The sequence below is a fragment of the Phalaenopsis equestris genome, unplaced genomic scaffold (genome assembly GCF_001263595.1).
Source record: "Phalaenopsis equestris unplaced genomic scaffold, ASM126359v1 Scaffold000114, whole genome shotgun sequence".
Lineage (NCBI taxonomy): Eukaryota > Viridiplantae > Streptophyta > Magnoliopsida > Asparagales > Orchidaceae > Phalaenopsis > Phalaenopsis equestris.
In genome coordinates, this window is record NW_018164556.1 from 1,078,500 (window position 1) to 1,099,213 (window position 20,714).

At 32.1% G+C, this 20,714-nt stretch overlaps 1 protein-coding gene across 1 annotated transcript in view; it reads right to left on the reverse strand.

The window, feature by feature from the left end:
• Window positions 1-20,714, reverse strand: part of LOC110020987 (E4 SUMO-protein ligase PIAL2-like) — a 78,248-nt gene that overhangs the window by 39,515 nt on the left and 18,019 nt on the right. The window contains exons 4-6 of the mRNA XM_020719298.1: window positions 18,688-18,753; window positions 18,498-18,580; window positions 17,363-17,414 (exon numbers count right to left, since the gene is read on the reverse strand). Coding sequence (XP_020574957.1) covers window positions 17,363-17,414; window positions 18,498-18,580; window positions 18,688-18,753 — 201 coding nt within the window. The remainder of the gene's footprint in view (window positions 1-17,362; window positions 17,415-18,497; window positions 18,581-18,687; window positions 18,754-20,714) is intronic.

Below are 20,714 nucleotides of genomic sequence, written 5' to 3' on the forward strand. Positions count from 1 at the left end.
AAAAAAAATTGATATGAATTGAAACAATCACCAAGGGTTCAATTTAGTAGATTAAAAAAGACTATGAAAGGAGATGATACAAACAAAGCTAAAGAGATCGTACTCTCTTCATAGAGCTCTCTCATGATGATAAAATCAATCTTTATTGTATATAGCGATAAGATTATTATAGGATATGAAAATCAAGAGAGCTCTAACAGAAAAAAAAACTCAATTAACAGTTCAAAATTAAATATCTAAGAAAACCCAAGCACTTCTTAAAGATCAAAGTGGTTCAATCTAAATAAAAAATATTTCTCCCAATAGAAATATGTAATGAACTTGCTGAAAAAAACCAAAAGGACAAAGTGCAAACCATGCAAAACTTTAACAAAACCAAGAGAAAAATATAACTTCGATGATGGAATGGATATAAATAAAAAAAAATATCAAAGGTTAATCAGAAAACTATTTTACTTATCGCACACACATCCTAACATCGCATTCACAGTAAGTTTAATTAATCAATTCATGCACAAACCCAAAGAAAAACATTGACACCAAACTAGGGCAACTAGTCGGTGTGGGAATGTTAGAAAATTGGCTAAAGGGGTTGCAGGATGAGCAATTGAAGTTGAAACAACAACACTGCTTAAGGAATGGCGACAAACTGTTGTTCAGACGCTAGAACAATAATTTTATTGTTTTCCAGCAAGAAAATAAGGTGGATGACAACACGGAAAAGTATGGATGGTAGGGAAGTTCCACCACTGATTTTCTTCAAGATACAGATTCATCACTTGAAGAAAAAGGATGTAACTCTCCAAATAAGAGAAAAAGGAAGAAAATTCTCCAAATAACATTAATCAAGCAGAAGTCCTCAAAAAAGGAAATACAAAATATAAAAAATCTCCTCTGCAGAAATAAGCATAATTCTAATTAAGTATAAAAAGGGCACACGAGCTGGTAGAAGCATCCCCGATACGAAAGTCCGGCTACAAGACTCCCGGGGTAGAATTCCGCCCCAGCATGCCGCAAATATAACTTTTGCATCCAGCTTCAAATACCTTCAAGCCGCTCATAGAATTCTTAGATATCTTCAATCAAGCCCAAGCAAAGGAATTTTAAACAAAATAAATGACACCATACAAATTGAAGGATCCATAAATACAGAAAATGTTGGATCGCTAGTGGATAGAATGTCAACTTCAAGGTATTATACATTCTTAGAAAGAAATCTCATAACTTGAAGAAGCATATTTCAATATCAAGTGTTAAAGTCAAGTTCAAAGTCATTGCCCAACGTATCTATGAACTCCCATGGATCAAAATAATATTAGAAGATTCTAAAATGAAGTGAAAAAAACCTATAAAAATATAATGTGACAATAAATAGACCATCAAAATTAAACACAATCTAGAGCAACATGATCGTACAAAATATGTTGAGGTTGATAAACATTTCTTGAAACAAAAATTGAAAAGTGGCATAATTTGTTCTCCATTTATGCCTACATGAAATAACAAACCGGCATTCCCCAAAGAACTCCATAGCCCAACATCTAAAAAGATTATAAGCATATTCAAAATGGCAGATCTCTTCCAACCAATTTTTGGGAGACTGTCGGATATTGTATTGTAATAATGTGTTACAAAACTAAACTACAATAAAGTGCTACGCTACCAGACTATCGTAATGCGTGCTACAGTGGGGCTCACTTTCCAGTCAAAGCAAAGAATTTAAAGACACGAATCAAGGCCTTGTATAGTTGGATCAATTTTTCCGACCCTTGGTCTGGTGTCAATGTGATTTCTTATTGGATCGTTGGCCGTTTCTTATTTTCCCCCCTTATTCTGATTTATTTTTATATTTGACATGTCTCCTTGAGATGTATAAATATAGATACATCCGCTCTTGCACGAAAAAAAAAATGAAATAAAAAATCAAGAAGTTTTCTACATTATTTTATTTTCTACACTTTGTGCGGCTTCTTTTGCTAAGATTTAGAGTGGGTATGAAGTAGCTTCTCTGCAAGGACAAAAAAGATGAAGATTCAAAATTTTGAAACTCATGTAATTAAGTGTATTTTATTAAATTAAAACTCTTTATGCAATTTTATATTTATTATTTTTCCAATGACTAAAAATTTTTCATGATGTAAATCCTATAAAGAGTAACAAAATTATTTGTTTAATATGATACATTTTGAAATATTATTAAAATAATTCTATTTTCTTCCAAGTTTAACTTTAGTGGTAAGTTAGTTATCTCTTCCTTTGCTAAAATATGAAAGTAATGGCCATCCTTTGACGAGGTTGAAGTGGTTATTGTATTACTTTTCAGCTAGAATTCTTGTGTTGCTTGCATTATGCTTCTATAACTCTTCAACTATAACATCGCTTCATCAATGAACCTTCTTTAATGGCTTACAGCTGTACTGTTACAAAAATCAGCATCAAGTAAATTAGAGACATACTAGTCAATCATTAGCTTCGAAAATTTAGTTTGGATTTCATCACAGATAGCTTTTAATCTTGGCATGTTGAGACTCAAAGATTGCTTTAGTTTCATGTTTGTCCACGTACCATATTTAGTATTAACATTTATATTCACAATCATGACTCTTGCCTGAATATTCCCTCTCAAATGTCTTTAAATGCAAGCATGTTTGATTTAGCATCATTTCTATGATCGTTAAAATGATTATTTAACAATTAGTATCATGTTTTAATTACTTAATTTTCTACAGTTGTTAAAAATTTTCACATTATCAACTTCAATTGCAGTTGAATTTTATTTTTTTACAAATTGTACGATGATTTCATATTCTACAGTGGTTATTATCAACAAATTTTGAGTGTTATAATGAGCATACAATTTTTGTTTGCTTAAATCTTTACATGCGCACAAATATCTTAAGAATATTTTATTTGGGAGGAGAATATCATCAATAGTTACACCTAATATCAAGAGAGAGATTTTATAATAGCATGCATCACGAATAGTATTGAGTAGATGCATACATTAGGGGAAGAGATTAAATTTTTTTTTATGCAACTAATGAGGGGGAGTATATTTTTACTATAATTTTTATTCTATAACATCAGTTGACATCATCTAATCAAAGAGAGATTGTTGATTCCATGGTCTTATATGACACGTGTGGCTCCATAATGATTTGATGATAAAAAACCTCTGTATGGCATCATCTAACGCTTTGCAAAAGGCTTTTATAAGTTAAACAAGCAATAGCTACACCATGAAAGTGATGTCCAATTTTATTACGCACTTAAAAACTTCACAACTTGAGGTAGAGTTTTAGATGGTGAATCCCTTAAAAAAAAAGTGATAAATCGAAGGAGTTAGCTTAGTATTTATCCAGGTATTTCATTATATGATCACGTATACAACTATCTTGTAATATCTCAAAAACGCTAAATACACAAAAACAAAATAACCAAACTTTTGATTTAAAATGATAAAATATATTTATAAATTAACTATTAGGTAGTTTCAAATTAAAGGGTTTAATTAAAAGAGTACTATAAATGTAAATCATTAGTTGCATTATTATACATTTAACCAAACAAATAAATTTACCTATGCAATTGATAGCCTCCCTAAATTAGTGAATAGTTGCTAAACTTGGCACCGCTCCATAAATTGGTGATTTTGGTTTTTGAGTCTATTTATTATGGTTCTCCGCCAATTTTAATAGGACCACCTTGGTAACATAATAGCAGGTATCTATTAGCCTTAATGAGCCTCTACTAACCTAAAAGTCAAGTAATGTTCATATAGATCAAATTGTTGGGTGAGTGATTAAATTATAGTTTGATGTTTCTAGCCAGTATAAAATCATTCCTACGGCTTCCATGGATTCCTTAATATATATATTAAATTTTAGAGATTTTCTTATACGAAGCCTTCCTCCTTGTCATTAAACCATAGTAGCATAATTCAAAAACAAAGTAATTGATCAAAAAAAATACCTTAAGAAAAAGTACGCCTATTTTCATCCTTCAAATATCCTGAGATCAAGCCTGGAGCAACTTTTTTTTGCATCACTGTATAATTTACTATCATTCTTGTGTCAAAATTGTAAACTTAATCGTGATTATCACCAACACCATGTTGAATCACTTTGGAAAATGTTTCTTATAGGTTTGATAAGCTTAGGCTTAGAGGTGATGCTTTACCCCCAAATAAAAGTGGGGTTTTGCTTTCCCTTTAAGTGTGAGGGTATGCATCCTCTTAAATTAAGAAAATTCACAGCATAGTGGAATCCTGCATATAAGGTGTGCTCAACTGTGGACGTGGGCTATTAAGTAGGTTAAATCATATAGATATCAATCATATGATTTTCACACATTAGATCAGTTTTAGCATCATTGTACTTTACTTTAACTGTAATTTATGCTCAAATGTCTATGTGATATATGCTTGATTAATTGATTTTCATGCTAAAATAGTAAATAAGTGCACTTAACAAAAGAATAGCTCTCTCTTAACATAGATTTACTTAAATCAACATTATATCATCATTGTATGGACACTAGTGCTTTGGTGTTTTACAATAGTAATCCTATAAGCTTGTGTTGTAATATCATTCCACGTGCTTAGAGTCAAAAACTCTCACTAAATCATTTATTAAACATCAATATTTTTTATTGATTTGCTTGTAAAATAGCAGAAGATTACAAAAATGAGTTCTCAAGTTAACAGGAGTGACTATTTATGCTATAATTAGTCACCGATACACTCATTTATATTAATATATGAACATTATGCAATAACATACTTCCTACAGTTAAATTACTTATTTAGCCGCTCTACTAGCATTTTCCGCATATCAAATTTTTAATTACTTATGTTATATATAGTTATTATTATATCTTCTGCATTACATTGTACTTAATTGTGCAAGATATTAGCTAAGAAATTTTGGAAGAAAATTCTAAAAAACGAAAAAGTTACACAGCAAATTAACTAACCCATGTGCAGTACCTTAACTAGACAAAATGAACTCATTTGTTAGCATAGGGCTGATTGCGTTAGCTAAACTGAATGATTCAATGGAACATAGCACTACAACCACAGGTTTGGAAGTGTTATACATGGACAGTAAGGGCATTAGCGAGTTTAAATTTGACTATAAGAAGAAAGTCAAGCCACAAAGTTTTTGCTAGTTTGGTTTTGGCAGCATATAACCTTGACACCCAAGTAACAAGAGAGAACACTGGCCCAATATACTAAGGGCACTGCAACTCGAGCTAAAACCCTGGCCCACTTAACTACAGATGGCTTCTCCTGTCAATTAGGCTAACCTGCCCAAAGGCACTAATCATGATAATGATTCAGGGGTACAAGAAATGATCAACAGGGACTCAATAGAATATCATGATCAACTCAATTTTATAGGAGAAACTTGATTTACCCGGGTGCTTGATATTTAGTTTTATGTTTGTAGCATTCTTTTAAGTGAAGTCATAAAGCATATCGAGCATTTAAGTTGAAGCGACCTTTGAAGGTTGATCACTTGGCACTAAAGCTAATACCTACTTCGCTGAGGGCATTTCAACAATTTGTTTTGAGTAAGTATCTCGTAGTTAAGACCAACCAAGTTCTAGGTTGGAATTTAACTCACTCCAAACAAATGCCTTTGGCATGGAATTAATTGAGGTCCATTTTAGCAAGCATCAAGTTCACCCTAGTCGACCAATTTGATAGATGTCAAACTTGTGGACTCATAGCTGTCCTAATTGTGAGCAATTTACTCAATTTTGAAAGATAATGGTTGTAGGCTAGAGGAAGCTTCTTGTTGCTTAAAGGCCAAGACTTACACACAAAGCAAGCCGGGAGAATGATTTCATGAACTTATAGATGTATGGTTAGCAAAGAATACATAAATTTGCCTTTCAACACTTGGAAGCTTAAACTCAACTGTTTTAGGCATAATAACATAGAAACTTGTTAACTACACCATTTTGAAACTACACCATAGGAGATGGACAGCGTTTGGTAAATGATTCGCTTAGTAAATTGAAAGAAGATTCAAGTTATTATTTGGTGACTTTATATTAGTGTTATTATGAAATAGGCCAAGAGTTGGACCTTACGCCCTCGAGAAGGCCCAAATAAATCAAAATAATATATTTGTTGACAACTAGACTTAGGGTCTGTTTAGGGCAGCTGCAGCTTATTAAAAAGCAGTTGTGCAGCTGTTGAAAAATAATCTGATGTTTAAAAAGTTACAGTGGCAATTAAATATTTTTTAAATAAAAAGACTGACCGCAGATAGAAAGTTGTCACTGCACCTAGCCAGGATCGGTGGGAAAACACAGATTTGAGGGGCAGCTTTTTTAAAAAGATATCAAAACGCAGTTTACCCAAACAGACAAACTGTGGTGCAGTGCTGCAACGCCACCGCATTGCCGCCCCAAATGGACCCTTAGGGTCGAATCTTACATCTTTTGCAATACTCAAGAATTAAGTTTGCTTTATCAGCATTGCTTGTTTTGTTATGGCCGTGTTAAGTAGGTGAAGGCTTAAATCCTAAAAAAATTCATAAGTAAGGCTTACAACCATGCAGAATAAAAAAAACCCAATAATTAAAATTCCAGCCAATAAGCTTATTGGCTTTATTGTGAAATAGATCAGTTAGGCCGACATCCACTTTTAAATAAAATGTTTGAGGTGTCCAGAACCTTCAATCGTATAAGGCATCAAAGCAAATTACGTAATTTAAATTAGTTACCTAATTAAAATTAGACGCAATAGCCATATCGCGCAAATTATGGCTAGAGCATCATTCTGAGAGCTTCGTTGTTTCTTAATCGCGCTTTGTCCCGAACCTTCTAGCCCGTCTATGTCGAAGAACAATCTGATCGTTGAAGAAGAAGGTCATCCCGAGTGTCAAAGACTTTTGTGTCTTCTTCGCCCCGAGCCTTCTGCATCTTGAGCGTCGAAGGATTCTGCATCTTCTGCGTCTCGAGACATCGTCTTCTCTGTCCTCCACGTCCAGTCCACTACAGATGTCGAGCATCTGTGTTGACTTCCATCCCAAGCTTTCTGCGTCCAGAGCCTTGAAGAATTGGGTGGTATGTATGTAAATGCTTGTAATAAGTATATGTATTTTGAAGTTTATTAAATTATTAGATTTATAAATAGGTTTAAATTAACTTTATGGAGAGTTACCAATTACATACATATGTATTTTGAAGTTTATTATATTATTAGGTTTATAAATAGGTTTAATTTAATTTTATGGAGAGTTACCAATTACATACTACCACCCAATTCTTAATTGAAGTTTAGGGTGTTAGATATGAAAATTAATAAGAATTGGGTGGTATGTATGTATATCCCCTTTCATTTTAATTTCAAAAATATAATTCCTTAAAATTTCAATCATTGGAATTGTCTTTATGAATGCATTGAGTCATTATTTGTTCATCGATTCATTTGTATAAGTTATTAGTTGCAACCTTTCTTTTACATTAGAATGGGCGATGGAACTAGGAGAAAAAATCCAGCTTGAAAACATGGGACTCAAGTTGAGGTGGCAGGAGAAAGTGAAGAGAAATGTTTATTTGAAATGTAAATTTTGTGATAAACGAATTACTTGTGGTGCGAAGAGACTTAGGGGCCATTTGGCGCAGCGTTTGGTTTGTAGCAAGTCAAGAATATGTGGTTATGGTTGTTTATTCTGTGCGGCGCGGACGTGTTTCATTGAACTCGCCTCATAAGTTATGTCCCCCACTCTCCCACCCCTCCGGTTCGCTACTTCTATCGGTTCTCTATTACTCTTTTTTCTTCACTTGGCCTTGCACCGCATTTTCTGCTTCCTTCAGGGTGCCTAGGTTATTCTCCTCTCTTCCTTTCTTTGTTCTTCGGAACCTATGACAGAGTAAACCCGTCATTTGGTCATTTTTCCTCTGATATCTTCTTCCCCTCCTCTATTATCGGTGGTTTTGCTATATGGGATATATGGTTTGCATCGTTAGCCATTCTTTAAGTTTATTACGTACATAACTCCGAAAACATCTTTCTTTTTGTCTATTTCCTGGTGGCTTCACTCTGTTCGGTTTATGCTTGTGTTATCAGTTTGGTTTTAGTATTATAGGCTTCCCAGTGACATTGGTATGTGCGATTTGTGGCTATGCTTTGTTCGTTTTGGTATTATTGAGATAATTACATACTAAGCACCCCAAGTAATGCTTCCTAATTTCTTTGCTCTGTATAGTACGTGGTTTGTGCTTTTTTTTTTGTCTTTCGATGATTACATATATGGCTTCCGAAATATTGTTGGAAGGTGGCTTTGTCCAGTTCAGTGTCTAGTGCTGAATTTGTTATTGAAAAATATGAGTAGGGATTTTATCATGAATTTTGATATTTGAGTGGGAATTTGAGAAATTAATGAGAGCAGATTGCATTCTTGGTTTATAGCATAGTTTCGGGTGTGGTGAATGCAATGAACACGAGTTGGGATTTTGTCATGAATGTTGATATTTGAGTGGGAATTTGAGAAATGGATGAAAGTAGAAATTTTTAATAGCAATATTTCAGGTGTTGTGAATGTAATGTACATGGGTTGGGATTTTACCATGAATTTGGATATTTGAGTGAGAATTTAAAACATGGTTGAAAAAAGCGGATGGATTTGTTAATAGCAACGTTTCGGATGTTTGCATGTTTTGAATATGGGTTGGCATTTTATCATGAATTTTGACATGGCAACAAGAAATTGAAAAATGGATAAAAAATGATGATGGATTTGTTCATAACAATGTTCCGCGTGTTGTGTATGTTTTGATAAAGCTCATGAAGCAAATGGTTGCTAAGACCTTAGGTTAATAGCCATGCCAAACCCCTTTGATTTCTTAGGTTGTTTTGGCATTTGAATTGCCTTTGGTGATCGCCTTGGACTCTTGTTACTTTGTTGATAAAGCTCATGGAGTAGATGTTGCTATGACTTTTGAATTTCATTTCTTCTTCATGGTTTATGCATTATTTATTTTCCTATATGGCGTTGGATTGTGATGTCATGGGAAATGCTTCATTACCTCTTTCTAGTTTGAGACTTTATTGAAATGAAAGGCATTTGGACCGAATTTTTATTTAATTGCAAAAGCACAAAACTTGGTGCCATTGTTTATGTTTATGATTACTAAAATCCATAGTTAATAATGCTCATGTGATATGGCAAGATTTCCATAGTTCAACTTCCAATTTGATATTAGGCATTATCTTCTGCTTTCAGAATCTATTGTCACAACTTGAAGGGTTTATCTAACTTGATTTATGTTTTGATGAATTCAAGTTTCTATTTGATAAGTGCATTTCTGAGTAACTATTTGTTTTGAGAAAGTATGTTCACTGGCTCTTTTCATGCTAGTAGTTGTAATGAGTAAGTCAAAAGAAATTGGCTCGTCCGCTATTTGGGATAAAGAGGTGAAGTTAATCTTCTATGGTCTATGCTGGGGGAGGTTGAACTGGGAAATAAGTCAACCACCTATTTTAATATGGAAGGATTGCAGAATATCATCAAAAAAATTTTAAAAAAAAGTACTTGAAGAAAATATGATATATACAATTGAAAAACAAATGAGATCAGTTAAAAAAGGATTGAAAAATATGAAAAAGGTTAAAGAAGGTTCCATGGACATAGGTTGGGATCCCATCCCATAAACCGAACGATTGATGCTTCAGAAGAATGGTGGACTGTGAGATTGCCCATAAACCGAACAATTGATGCTTCAGAAGAATGGTGGACTGTGAGATTGGAGATAAAAAAGTTATGCAACATTTGATGCTTCCAATTTTGTTTATCTTTTTTGATGTCAATTCAATGAAACAAAACATATCAACACGCAATTAACTTGTACAAATGTCAGACATTCAACCTGAGCTTAAGAAAAAGTTGTACCTAATATTTGGTGGAGTCGTGGCCACGAGTGATCATTCATGGGCATCTAATGAAGGATTAGACGTCAACAGAGCTGAGCCAGTAGATTCCGAACAAATTGCTGACTCGAATGAATGATCCAAGCCCAACTTAAATAAAGTTAGAACCACTAGTCGTTCCAAACGTCCTAGAACTGAGAAGAATAAAAAAAAATTATGATGTATTTTTAAGAAGACAGATTTCACAACTGATTGTTTCTTGCACAAACGAGTCTGGCACATCAAATGCAACTTTTATTCAGCAGGTTATGAGAATACTTAAAAAACTCCATAAAGCTATGAGAACATATCATTTTATTTGTTATCAATGAAGTAGTTAGAGGAGTTTTTAGTGTCGATGACAGCTAATTATCCACATTACTTTTATGGTACATTATTTTGAGATTTCTTATGTTAGATTGATCTAGGTGTAGGACTTCCTACTATATCTTTGAGTTGCATTTGTTATTATGAGGGCATATCATTTTATTTATTATCAATGAAGTTGTTAGAGGATATGACTAGGTAAGAGTTTTTTGTGTCCAAGGCAGCTGAGCGTAGGGTTAATTATCCACATTACTTTTATGGTACGTTATTTTGAGAATGCTTATGTTAGATTGATCTATGTGTGGGACTTCCTACTATATCTTTCAGTTATATTTGTTATTATATCATTTAGTATTGTTGGCCTACCATTATCTTGGTTCTTATTTAACTTGTTAATTGTTAATACATAACAGTTATTTGTATGTGTTAGCTACAGCAACAATGCAAAACATAAATAGAGAAAGACGCAAAAGAAAAATTACAGCAGTAATATGCTTAATGTATGAATATTACAACTCATATATTGTTTGCTCTCCTTACATGAAATCAACTTACATTGGCGACAAATGGGCTGGAGAATTGTGTGGGTCATCCAACGAGCTTTAGTAATATATTTCGGATTACACTGTTATATTTATTGATCTATTAGAAGACCTTTAAAGAAATTGTGGACTTCTTTGCTCATCAAGGATGACTTCAAGAGAATTATTAGCTATAACCCTTTATATTTTACCGCAAAATGAGTCCATGGGCGGATCCATGGAGCGATTTCAACACTCATCAAAAACAATTAGCGGATATTTTTTGGTTGATCTGGATGTTTTGACCAATTTGTCTTCAAATATCATCAAACCTGAAGACCTACATTCCAAAACACTTATTGTGTAGATTTCACATGATCAACATTGTATGACATATTTCAAGGTAGTTTTATTTGTTCAATTATTACTGTAGTGTCCTCTGCTTACTTCGTGACGAAGCTAGTCAAAGGAGAAAATTTTACAGATGTTCAAGAAATAGATCCGAGAACTGTGAATTCTTCAGGTGGGCAGACCAGTTCGATGACTCCACCCTCAAAAGTGATCTGGCGTGGAGAGTTTCATTGGGGCAGAGATTATCTCATGAAATTAATCGTTTGCATTTTAAATTCAACATTATGATAATATTAATTATTATTTTAATAATTTCATATTTTATTTTGATTGTGTTATTCACTGTTTAGTGAGCTGTCAATTTTTATTATATGATGTTCAAACTGGATATCAATTTTCATGGATGAAATGTGCAACCAGGAATTATTCTCTTATAAACTGCACAATAGTAGAGCAAAAATGTCTTTTTATTATAAATAACTGTAGCACGGCTACTACAGAACTGCAAAAAACAAACAGACATAACTTCACCGCAGCAGCTTTCTGGTACAATTGTTACGCAACAGATTTTTAATAAGTTGCAGTTGCCACAAACAAACCCTTAAAGATCACATGGCATGCACGCAGTTAAATGATGGAGCATGTGAGAAAGTGTCAGCTGAAATCAATGACATCTAAAAAACTGTCATCTCAAAAGAAATAATACAAAGAAATAAGTGATGATTGGGAAAAGTTCTTGTTTAGGTTCTCATTTGACAGTTCTAGCAGTGAAAGCCATTTGCATTCTTCTGGTAGAGAAACTTGAGGACCAATGGATAGAATTGTAATAAATGTAGTTGAAGATGAGAACATCAACTCTCAATCAGTTTCTCCATTAGCTTCTGCAAAAGGACACAAAAAAGGGTGTGTTTAGATATTACAAGATGCTTTATGAGAATGGAATGTGATTAGAAGCCCTTCATTGATCAACATATTTTGCTCTGTTGAGAATTGTGAGAAGATTGAATCTCCCTATCATGTATGAGCTACAAATTTGGATGTTGGATTAGGTTAGAATAACAACAAAAATAGTTCACGAAGTGAGGAAGACATGGATTGAAACAAGAGTTACAATAATGTCAGATGGTTGGTCAAATAATAACAAAGGAAGTATTATAATTTTTTTTATTATAAACACTTATAAAATAGTATTTTTGAAATCCAATGATGTATCAACATTTATAAAAGATGCACAATTGTTATTTTAAATGTTTGATGAAGTTGTTGAAGAAGTTGGGGAGTGCTTGGTTGTTCAAGTTATTACAGATAATGTAAGTGTATAGAAGGCTACAGGAAGAATGTTAATAAGGAAAAGAAAGCAACTTTACTGCACTCATTGTCTTGTTCATTGTCTTGATTAAATGATTGAAAAGTTGGGACAATTGTCGCAACATATATTTGTTTTGCTTAAAGCAAAAAACAGTAAGTATTACACTAATTCTTGGGTATTAAATTTAATGAGAAAATTCACAGAAAAAGAATTTATCCGACCAGCGGTTACAAGATTTACCACGATTTATTTGACCTTGGAAAGATTGAAAGAATTAAAGAGCAACGATGTCAAAAAGAAGAAATGCTAAGAATAATAAAAAAAATTTAATAATAATAAAAAATATATTAAGAATAATAAAAAAAATATATAACATTATCATTCAAAAACTAAGATGTCAATAAGAAGAAATGCCAGCATAAGTGAGTGATTGACAAATCGCTTAAGCTCATCTGCGAGAAGAGAAATCATACAGATAAGTCGAACATATAGGTTTAACATTTAAATAACAAATATTTTTTTTATTTTACTTATAAAATATATAACATAGGTGTTTAACAAATATTTTTATTTTTTTTTTAATTCACTAATTTAATACACGCATGTCAGACTTGCGTGTCACTTTTTTATTTTAAAATTATTTAAATCATACATGTCAGAGACGTGTGACACATGTCTGGAAAATGTCGGGCAAGTGTTATTAATATATATATATATATATATATATATTAAGAATAAAAAAAAAATTAATAATATTATCATTCAAAAAGTAAGATGTCCGTAATAAGAAATACTAGCACAGGTGAGTGATAGACGAACAGCTTGAGCTCATCTACGAGAAGAGAAATCATACGGATAAGTCGAACCTATAGGCTTAACATTTAAATAAAAATAATAATTTTACTTATAAAAAATATACCATAGCTATTTAACAAATATTTAAAAAAAAAATTATTCACTAATTAAGATGCGTGTTTGGCATGCCACACCTTTTTATTTTAATAATATTTAAATCGTACATGTCAGAGATGTGTCCAATATATGTCCGGGACATGTCGGGCAAGTGTTCGCCTCCAACACTGCTCAGCTTCCTTGTTAAAAGTGCATGTGCCTCATAGTCCACAAGTGAAGCTACTTTGAGCATGAGGAAAGGCCATTAACACATTGTAACGCCTTACCCTATAGGTAATGTGACCCAAGTTATGCATTTTGTGGCCTTATGTAATTGCTATGAACTCAAATGAAGGTTTAGTCATACATCCTTGTGAAGGTTAAAAATTAAATTTTCTCTTCTAACTCTATTGGCTCTTTATTTTCCTTATTAAATAAGTTGATGTCTCATTAATTGGACTTTTTAACTTTGAGAATAAGTGAAAATATACCACATACCTCAACATATAAAAGGGCTCGAGTTCATTTTCCTTAATTGGATTTAAAAAATAAAAACTTATGACATCAAAGGTTTGTTCACAACTCTAAAAGGTAGAAAGAACCAACAACTAGGCCTAATTTTGTAGTAAAGTACATTTTAACATGCATATCGATAAATGATGAGACGTCGAGTGCCATAAATAAATTTGGAATCAATAAGATCAAGTTTGGGTTTTTAGCTCATCTTCCTAACCGAGGAAGGGTTGACACATTATTGAATTAAAATTGAAGCTTTATAAGCATTATAGTAAGTTGTCACCCAAAATAAAACAATACAATCAATTATGTCAAACAAGTATCTGTTAAAGCACAATTGCAACAAATAAGAAACCATGATAACATCATCACAATTTTATGTATATCTATACACTTATCAATGAAAAATATGATTACTAATGCATTGGCACAAATATTGAGAGCAGCACACCATTCATGGTCATTTGGGCTACCATGATGCATTTATGTTCTTTAAACACGATTTTAAGGTGATTGACTGCCATGCACAATTTTCATGTAACTTCATACATTCAATACATTAGCACCCTTCTGAAGGTAGTTTGTACAAGGTACTCCAACACTAAACAGTGATTAAACTCTCATGTGAAAGATAGGAATAACTTTCTAAGGTTTCTAAAATTTTTATGAGAATTTCAGAATTTCCCTTAATTTCTAATTATTAATACAAATGATATCTTTTTTAAATCTAAAAAACATTTCATACCAACTTGACCTTATGGGCCAACTTATAACTAGAATTTTTCTACAATTTTTAGGAATTTTATGGCATTTTAATGCAATTTTCATTTTTTTTAGGGGTTGATTTTTTTTGCTTTAAAAAGGGCTAGAATACATTCATAATCTAAAATTATAAATAGGTTCAAAACATAATATCTGGTGATTGTTTTGTACTACTAGGATCTCTAGAGACCATTAGCGTGGTCCTTGTAAGATTAGTGAAAGATACAATAAGCAATGTTAACTGGCCAACAATACCACATATCAACCCACATTGTTCTAGCTTTTTGCGACAAATGCATAGTGGTGAGATGTAACTGAATAAGTCAAGTTGAGGACTACGCTGCTCAAACACATATATTAACTTTTTATTGTACCCAACCAAAAGCTTAAACATGGCCTCAGTTTCAAAATCTTCACAAGCTTATTATCTTAACAAATTCAGACCATAATCAAGCTTTAATCGAACATAAATAAATATATGTAAGAAGCCAATGATTAAAACAAGGCCTCACTGTAAACAGTAAATATAATAATATCTTTTATTAAAATTGATAATAATAAACTCAGTATTTCAAATATTTTATAAATACAAAGTTTAGACTTTTAATCTATTCATCTTACTATTTATTTAATACTTTTGTTATCAAATGCTGATTTAAAAAAAAAGAGAGATTAATCTGCCCGTTTAATATTTGTTTAATATTTTATCATCACATCTTAGTAAAAAATATTTTATTTTTTTTCTAATTTATCGATGTAGCTACATGCTAAATATTATCATCATACGTATAATAGTGATATAAATAACTTTTGAAGTGCATAGAATAAAACAAATTGATATAATAACAAATAAAAAGGTATAAAAAAGCAACAAAATCGTCATTAAATGAGAAATTTATCAAGCTCTTAGTAGCCAATTGTTAAAACAATAAAGAAAAGAGGTTTATGAACCTAAACAAACAAGCAAATTAAAAATTTGTTCAAACTTATTTAATTATCTAAGAAAACGATTATAAATGGATCTCATATGACTAAATATCAAGTTATTCATCAAATGTACAAGTTCATTTACAGCTACATATGGTGGAATTGATTGGTAACATTTTGACCCAAGATGGACGCTTAAGCACCTGGACAATATCCTGTAACCTTCCTAAATCTGTCCATGTTAATAAAAAATGAAATGTTGAACTCTGGTCGGGCAATCTATAATTAGTTGCTTTCTTTAAACATTACTATTTTGTTCAACATTGTTAATTATATTATTATTCTTTTCTTGGTTTAATTAAGTTCGCTTGCATGTCTTTGTTCAATTATTCTCCCCAAGTAGTTGAAAAGGAATGACCATCAATTTGTCCCAAACACATCAAATGTCTAACCAGAAACCTGGTTACGAATGGTTTAGAGAAGCATGGCCAATAAGCTTGTTGTCTTGGGAGGTGAACCCATCAGCTTATGGTATTTCCTAATTAGATTTGGAAGCAAAAATAGCTAGCTAACAATGATCTAGCTAGATCTCCCTCTTAGGGATGGACTGAAACAAAGCAGGCCCGAACATATTGGCCCATGGATGACTTCTAGCAATTTGGATAGTTTTAATGGAGCAGATGGTAATGGATTGCTGTTTACACAATAAAGAATCTTGTGAAGTTAATTGTAACGCATCAATGATGGTTGAAGAGGCAATATCAAGCACGAACAGAACCTCCTAATTTTTCATCATTTCATCGTGTAAAGAAGGCTTTGAGATCCACTCCATCAGATGTCATTGTGGAACACAACATGATTTGCTTCTTGGGAAGGATTACAAGGCACGCCAGAATAACTAACATCATAAAGTATGACATGACTCAAATCATGGGGAAATGAGAGAGAATAAATTTGGTAAAACTGCACCCAATATTTTTATCATTGGAACTAGTAGTTGTATGTTGTCTCTTTACTCTGGACACTCGTGCCAATTAACCGGTAACCTCTATGGATTGTCGATTCTTTAAGAGAGGAAGGAGATTTTGGGTTTGGAACAATTGCAGCTATAATAATTTAGTTTGGGATGTAGTTTTAAATAGGATGAAGAAATGTGTGAATAGCAGAGAATTGCAATGAAGGGAGAGAAGACATTCGTCTTTCAGATGGAATGGATACGATGGAGAAAAGCAGACATGGAAAACTAGTAAACGAACGAGTGATGTGTGATCATGATTGACATAGTGGAGACTAGCCTTGTCTTGGTTTCAAGATTCTCATTGCACTATTATCAAGTCTCTACTACAGGTGGAAGAGGTGACGAGAGTGGGATAGGGTATCAGGATTGGAGAAAGCATAAAACAACTTGAAGAATAGAAAATGGCTTATTAAATTTGATATGCTTTGCACTTAATCCGTTAAGTTGTATGCCTGTTCTTTAATTCACTTAAATTGTCTAGAAATTATTTAAATTTTACAAAAAGTTAACAAATTAATTAAGAATGCAATTAATTTGATGCATATGAAAAGAATTAATCAAGCTCATTAGGGCTAGGATTAGTGTTAAATGGATAATGGGCCTAACTAAAGGCCATGTCCTTGATCATTAAGGCTTGGACTTAATTAATCCTTATTAGTGAGATAGGTTTGATGAACACAATTTTGGGTAAACATAATCACTTCAAAACAAAGATTAATAACAGTGGCAATTGTGTATGAATAGTGCAAATAAGGAAAAACAAGCAAGGAAATAGTTGCAGCTAGCAGTAAGTCAAAATTTGCAGCATGACATACCTTTGCTTCAAAAGAAACAATTAAACTGTGTAGCATCAAATGAGGATAAAACCTACCAAATAAAAAAATTATAAAAAAATCATAAAGAATGAATATGCAATTACAGCAACCTCGACACCAAATATATGTTTATACACATCAGTGCAGTTCTACATGAGACAAAAATAGTGTCATCAAATGTTATCCTTACTAGCAAAAACTTAGCCACATAAAGCTTATGCCAAGCAATTCACCTATAGATTGAGGCCATTGCTTTCAATTTTATTTCAGTGGCGCTTGGTATAAGCTTTTACATAAAAGCATCCAATACATAATATGTTAAATGGTTTCCAAATAGCAAATTGACTGTAATTGATCTGCCCTGATGGGTAGAGTATACCATTAGTCTAAGTTAATTGTGAGAGAAAAAATAAGATTAGATCAAATAATTTTAAATTATTAATACCATTCAATACTTTCTAGGTTTGTGTTTTAAAAAATTAGATTGGCTTTTACCAAAAACATTTCTGACCTGAACAATTATGGGTCTGGTTGGGCTAAATCAAGCTGAAACATCAGTAGACATTTATCCAAGCATAGCCCAACTAACAAATGCACTTAAATTTTCCTAATAAATAGACATTCTCTATCAAGGCAGACCAATTGGCTATTAATTTCTAGCGGGTTGGGTCCAATCCCATAGTATTGTCCATGAAAAACTTGGTCTCTATTAGGCCTTCTCCAGACAGGTCAATAGATTATTTTGGTTATTGTTTTTTGCTACTTTCCAATGGTCACATTAAGAAAAGAAAACTGATGGTACGTAACTTCCCGCTCTCCATCTCATTGCTTCATTCAGTCACCTACATGAATGGCTAACTATGAACTATGTAAGTTTTCATCAGCATACAGTAAAGATTCAAGATTTAATATTTATTAGTGGGCTTTTAATAGTCTGGGTTGGAGTGTGCCAAGTACTCCAATTGGCGGGCATAGCCGCTCTTGCAATTTAAGACTACCAAAAAAACTTGCATGCTCTAATTATTTTTTAAAATGAATATCATAAAGTAATAATAGCAATTAAAAAAACCCGACTTATTGAAAATAGCATCAAAAGCTTTATAATTTCTTCAAAGAAAAGGACAGAAGCATATACCTTGGCATTATTTTGGAAATAGTATCAAAAGCATGGCTGACATGAGTGTTCAAACATAAATCTGTACAAAATATGCTGCACATCTGCATATCCGGAAAAAAAAAAGAAAGAAGCCCAATATCACAAAATTTTGGTTTTAAATGTGAATAAAGATAAATTTAAGGAAAAGCATTCAAATATAAGAGTAAACCTCGTTCACCATGCGCAGGAGCTCCTCAGTTTCTACAGCACGAAACCATCCCCGCTTGCATGCATTCTAAGATGGATAAAATAATATTTAAATAGCTACAAACATGACTAAAGTAATGGGATCTTTTATATCATGTCAAATAAGCAAATAAAAATAAATGAATGAAAAGGAGTCTTAGGAAGTCGAAAGCATTACAAAGAAAACATTTGGAGTAGAATAATAAAAATGTAAAAAAAAAAAGAATGAGCACACATGATTATCACACATAAAACAGTTGCTTCAACCAAAGTAACCACAACAAGCGAATGACTCGTTCAGGGATAACCTATTAATATCATGTAAAAATACAGTTTCCTCAGCTCTCAAATTTCAGTGAAACTCCATGAAGTTAAATATCTTATTATAATTTTCAAAATAAAAAGGCATTTCCAATGACAAACCCTTCTCTGTAAAATGATAGTTCACTCTACTATACTGGCAACAATAACTTGTTGGATGAAAAAGGAAGAACAAAGCCTCACTTTCTATAACATATTAAAAGAGCCTACAGATCAAGCTTTTTTCTCAATTTATTTAGTCCACCAGCAATAAAAAACCAATCTATAGTCAACAATCAATTTTAATAAATCCAGAACAAACTAAATACTTTACAGGCATCAGAAGTTTCCCTAGTTTTGAAATAAAAGCTGCATATCAATCAATATTCAGCACAATAAGGGTTTGTCATGCAGACAATTGTACTTGATCCCAATCCTAATAAATATGTTTTGAATAACACTTAATTCAGGAGGAAAAAATATGTCCTCACATCCGTTCCATACATGGCCACTTCTCTAACCCTCCACCAAGCATTCCAACATAACTGAAACCAAGCTGCTATCTCAAAAGGATGGAGATTAGAAACGTTAGATACACGAACTTAGATTCGCAGTGGTTTAATATTAACAATCAGCCTTAAACACATTTTTCTTCAACAAACATTTCTTTGTTTATCTCTTAAAACCAAAATCATTTTCAAAGAGGACTAACCCAAAATTCTTAACATGCTAATAGGTAGAACCACTTGAATTTTTTAAGTCAAATTTTTAAATAAAATATAATTCTAATTGATGAGACATCCATATGAATCAATGAAAATTTAAAAAAGTTGTGAAAATGTTTAGAAAATGAATGCCTTTTAAGTAAAATAAGATATGTTTATAGGATATAAATTAAGTGAGCAAAAAATCAACAATTATCATTTAATATTATTGAAAGATAAGATAATGCCTAGGTGAAATACTATCTTGAACAATATTATATAGAAAAAGAAAGCTATGGATGAAAATATAATATTTAGAGTTCAGACTTGATAACTAAAATAAAAAATGCTTTGAGAGTCTGTTGGGATAATAGGATAAATAAAAGCTTAAAGTTGACTTTTACAAAGCGCAATTAGTTTTTGTTGGGATAATAGGATAAATAGCTTAAAGTTGACTTTTACAAAGCGCAATTAGTTTAACAATTTTCTAAGAATCCAAATATTGGCTGCAAAACTAGTCATTAATAACTAAGATGAGGATGGCATAAATGAGAATGTAAACAAGGATATATGGCAAAAATAGAAAGATTAAATAAAAAAATAATTATATTACAGGAAAGATTGGAGTGACATATATTGAAGTCCGAAGATATGGTGGCTGAAAATATGAGTTGGTGTTTTGGAATAAGCATCAAAGTGATGAAAATATGCCATTTAGATGAGACAGTAAGTAGTGTAAAAAGATTAGAAGAGGAAAATTTATAGATAAATAGATGGAGGTTGTTAAATCAATTTACGGAGAATATGATTTACACTTTGGACAGCACTAAATTGGAAAAAATAGAAAATCAATGTTCACAAAAACATACACGTGCGTGTGTTCTTGTGTATATTTAAAAATTAATTGATATATATATATATACTTTTTTTTTTTTTTTTTTTTTTTTTGAAAAAACTAAAAGGCTAACATTTTAAAAGGAAAAAAGGATACATAAAAATTGTGGGG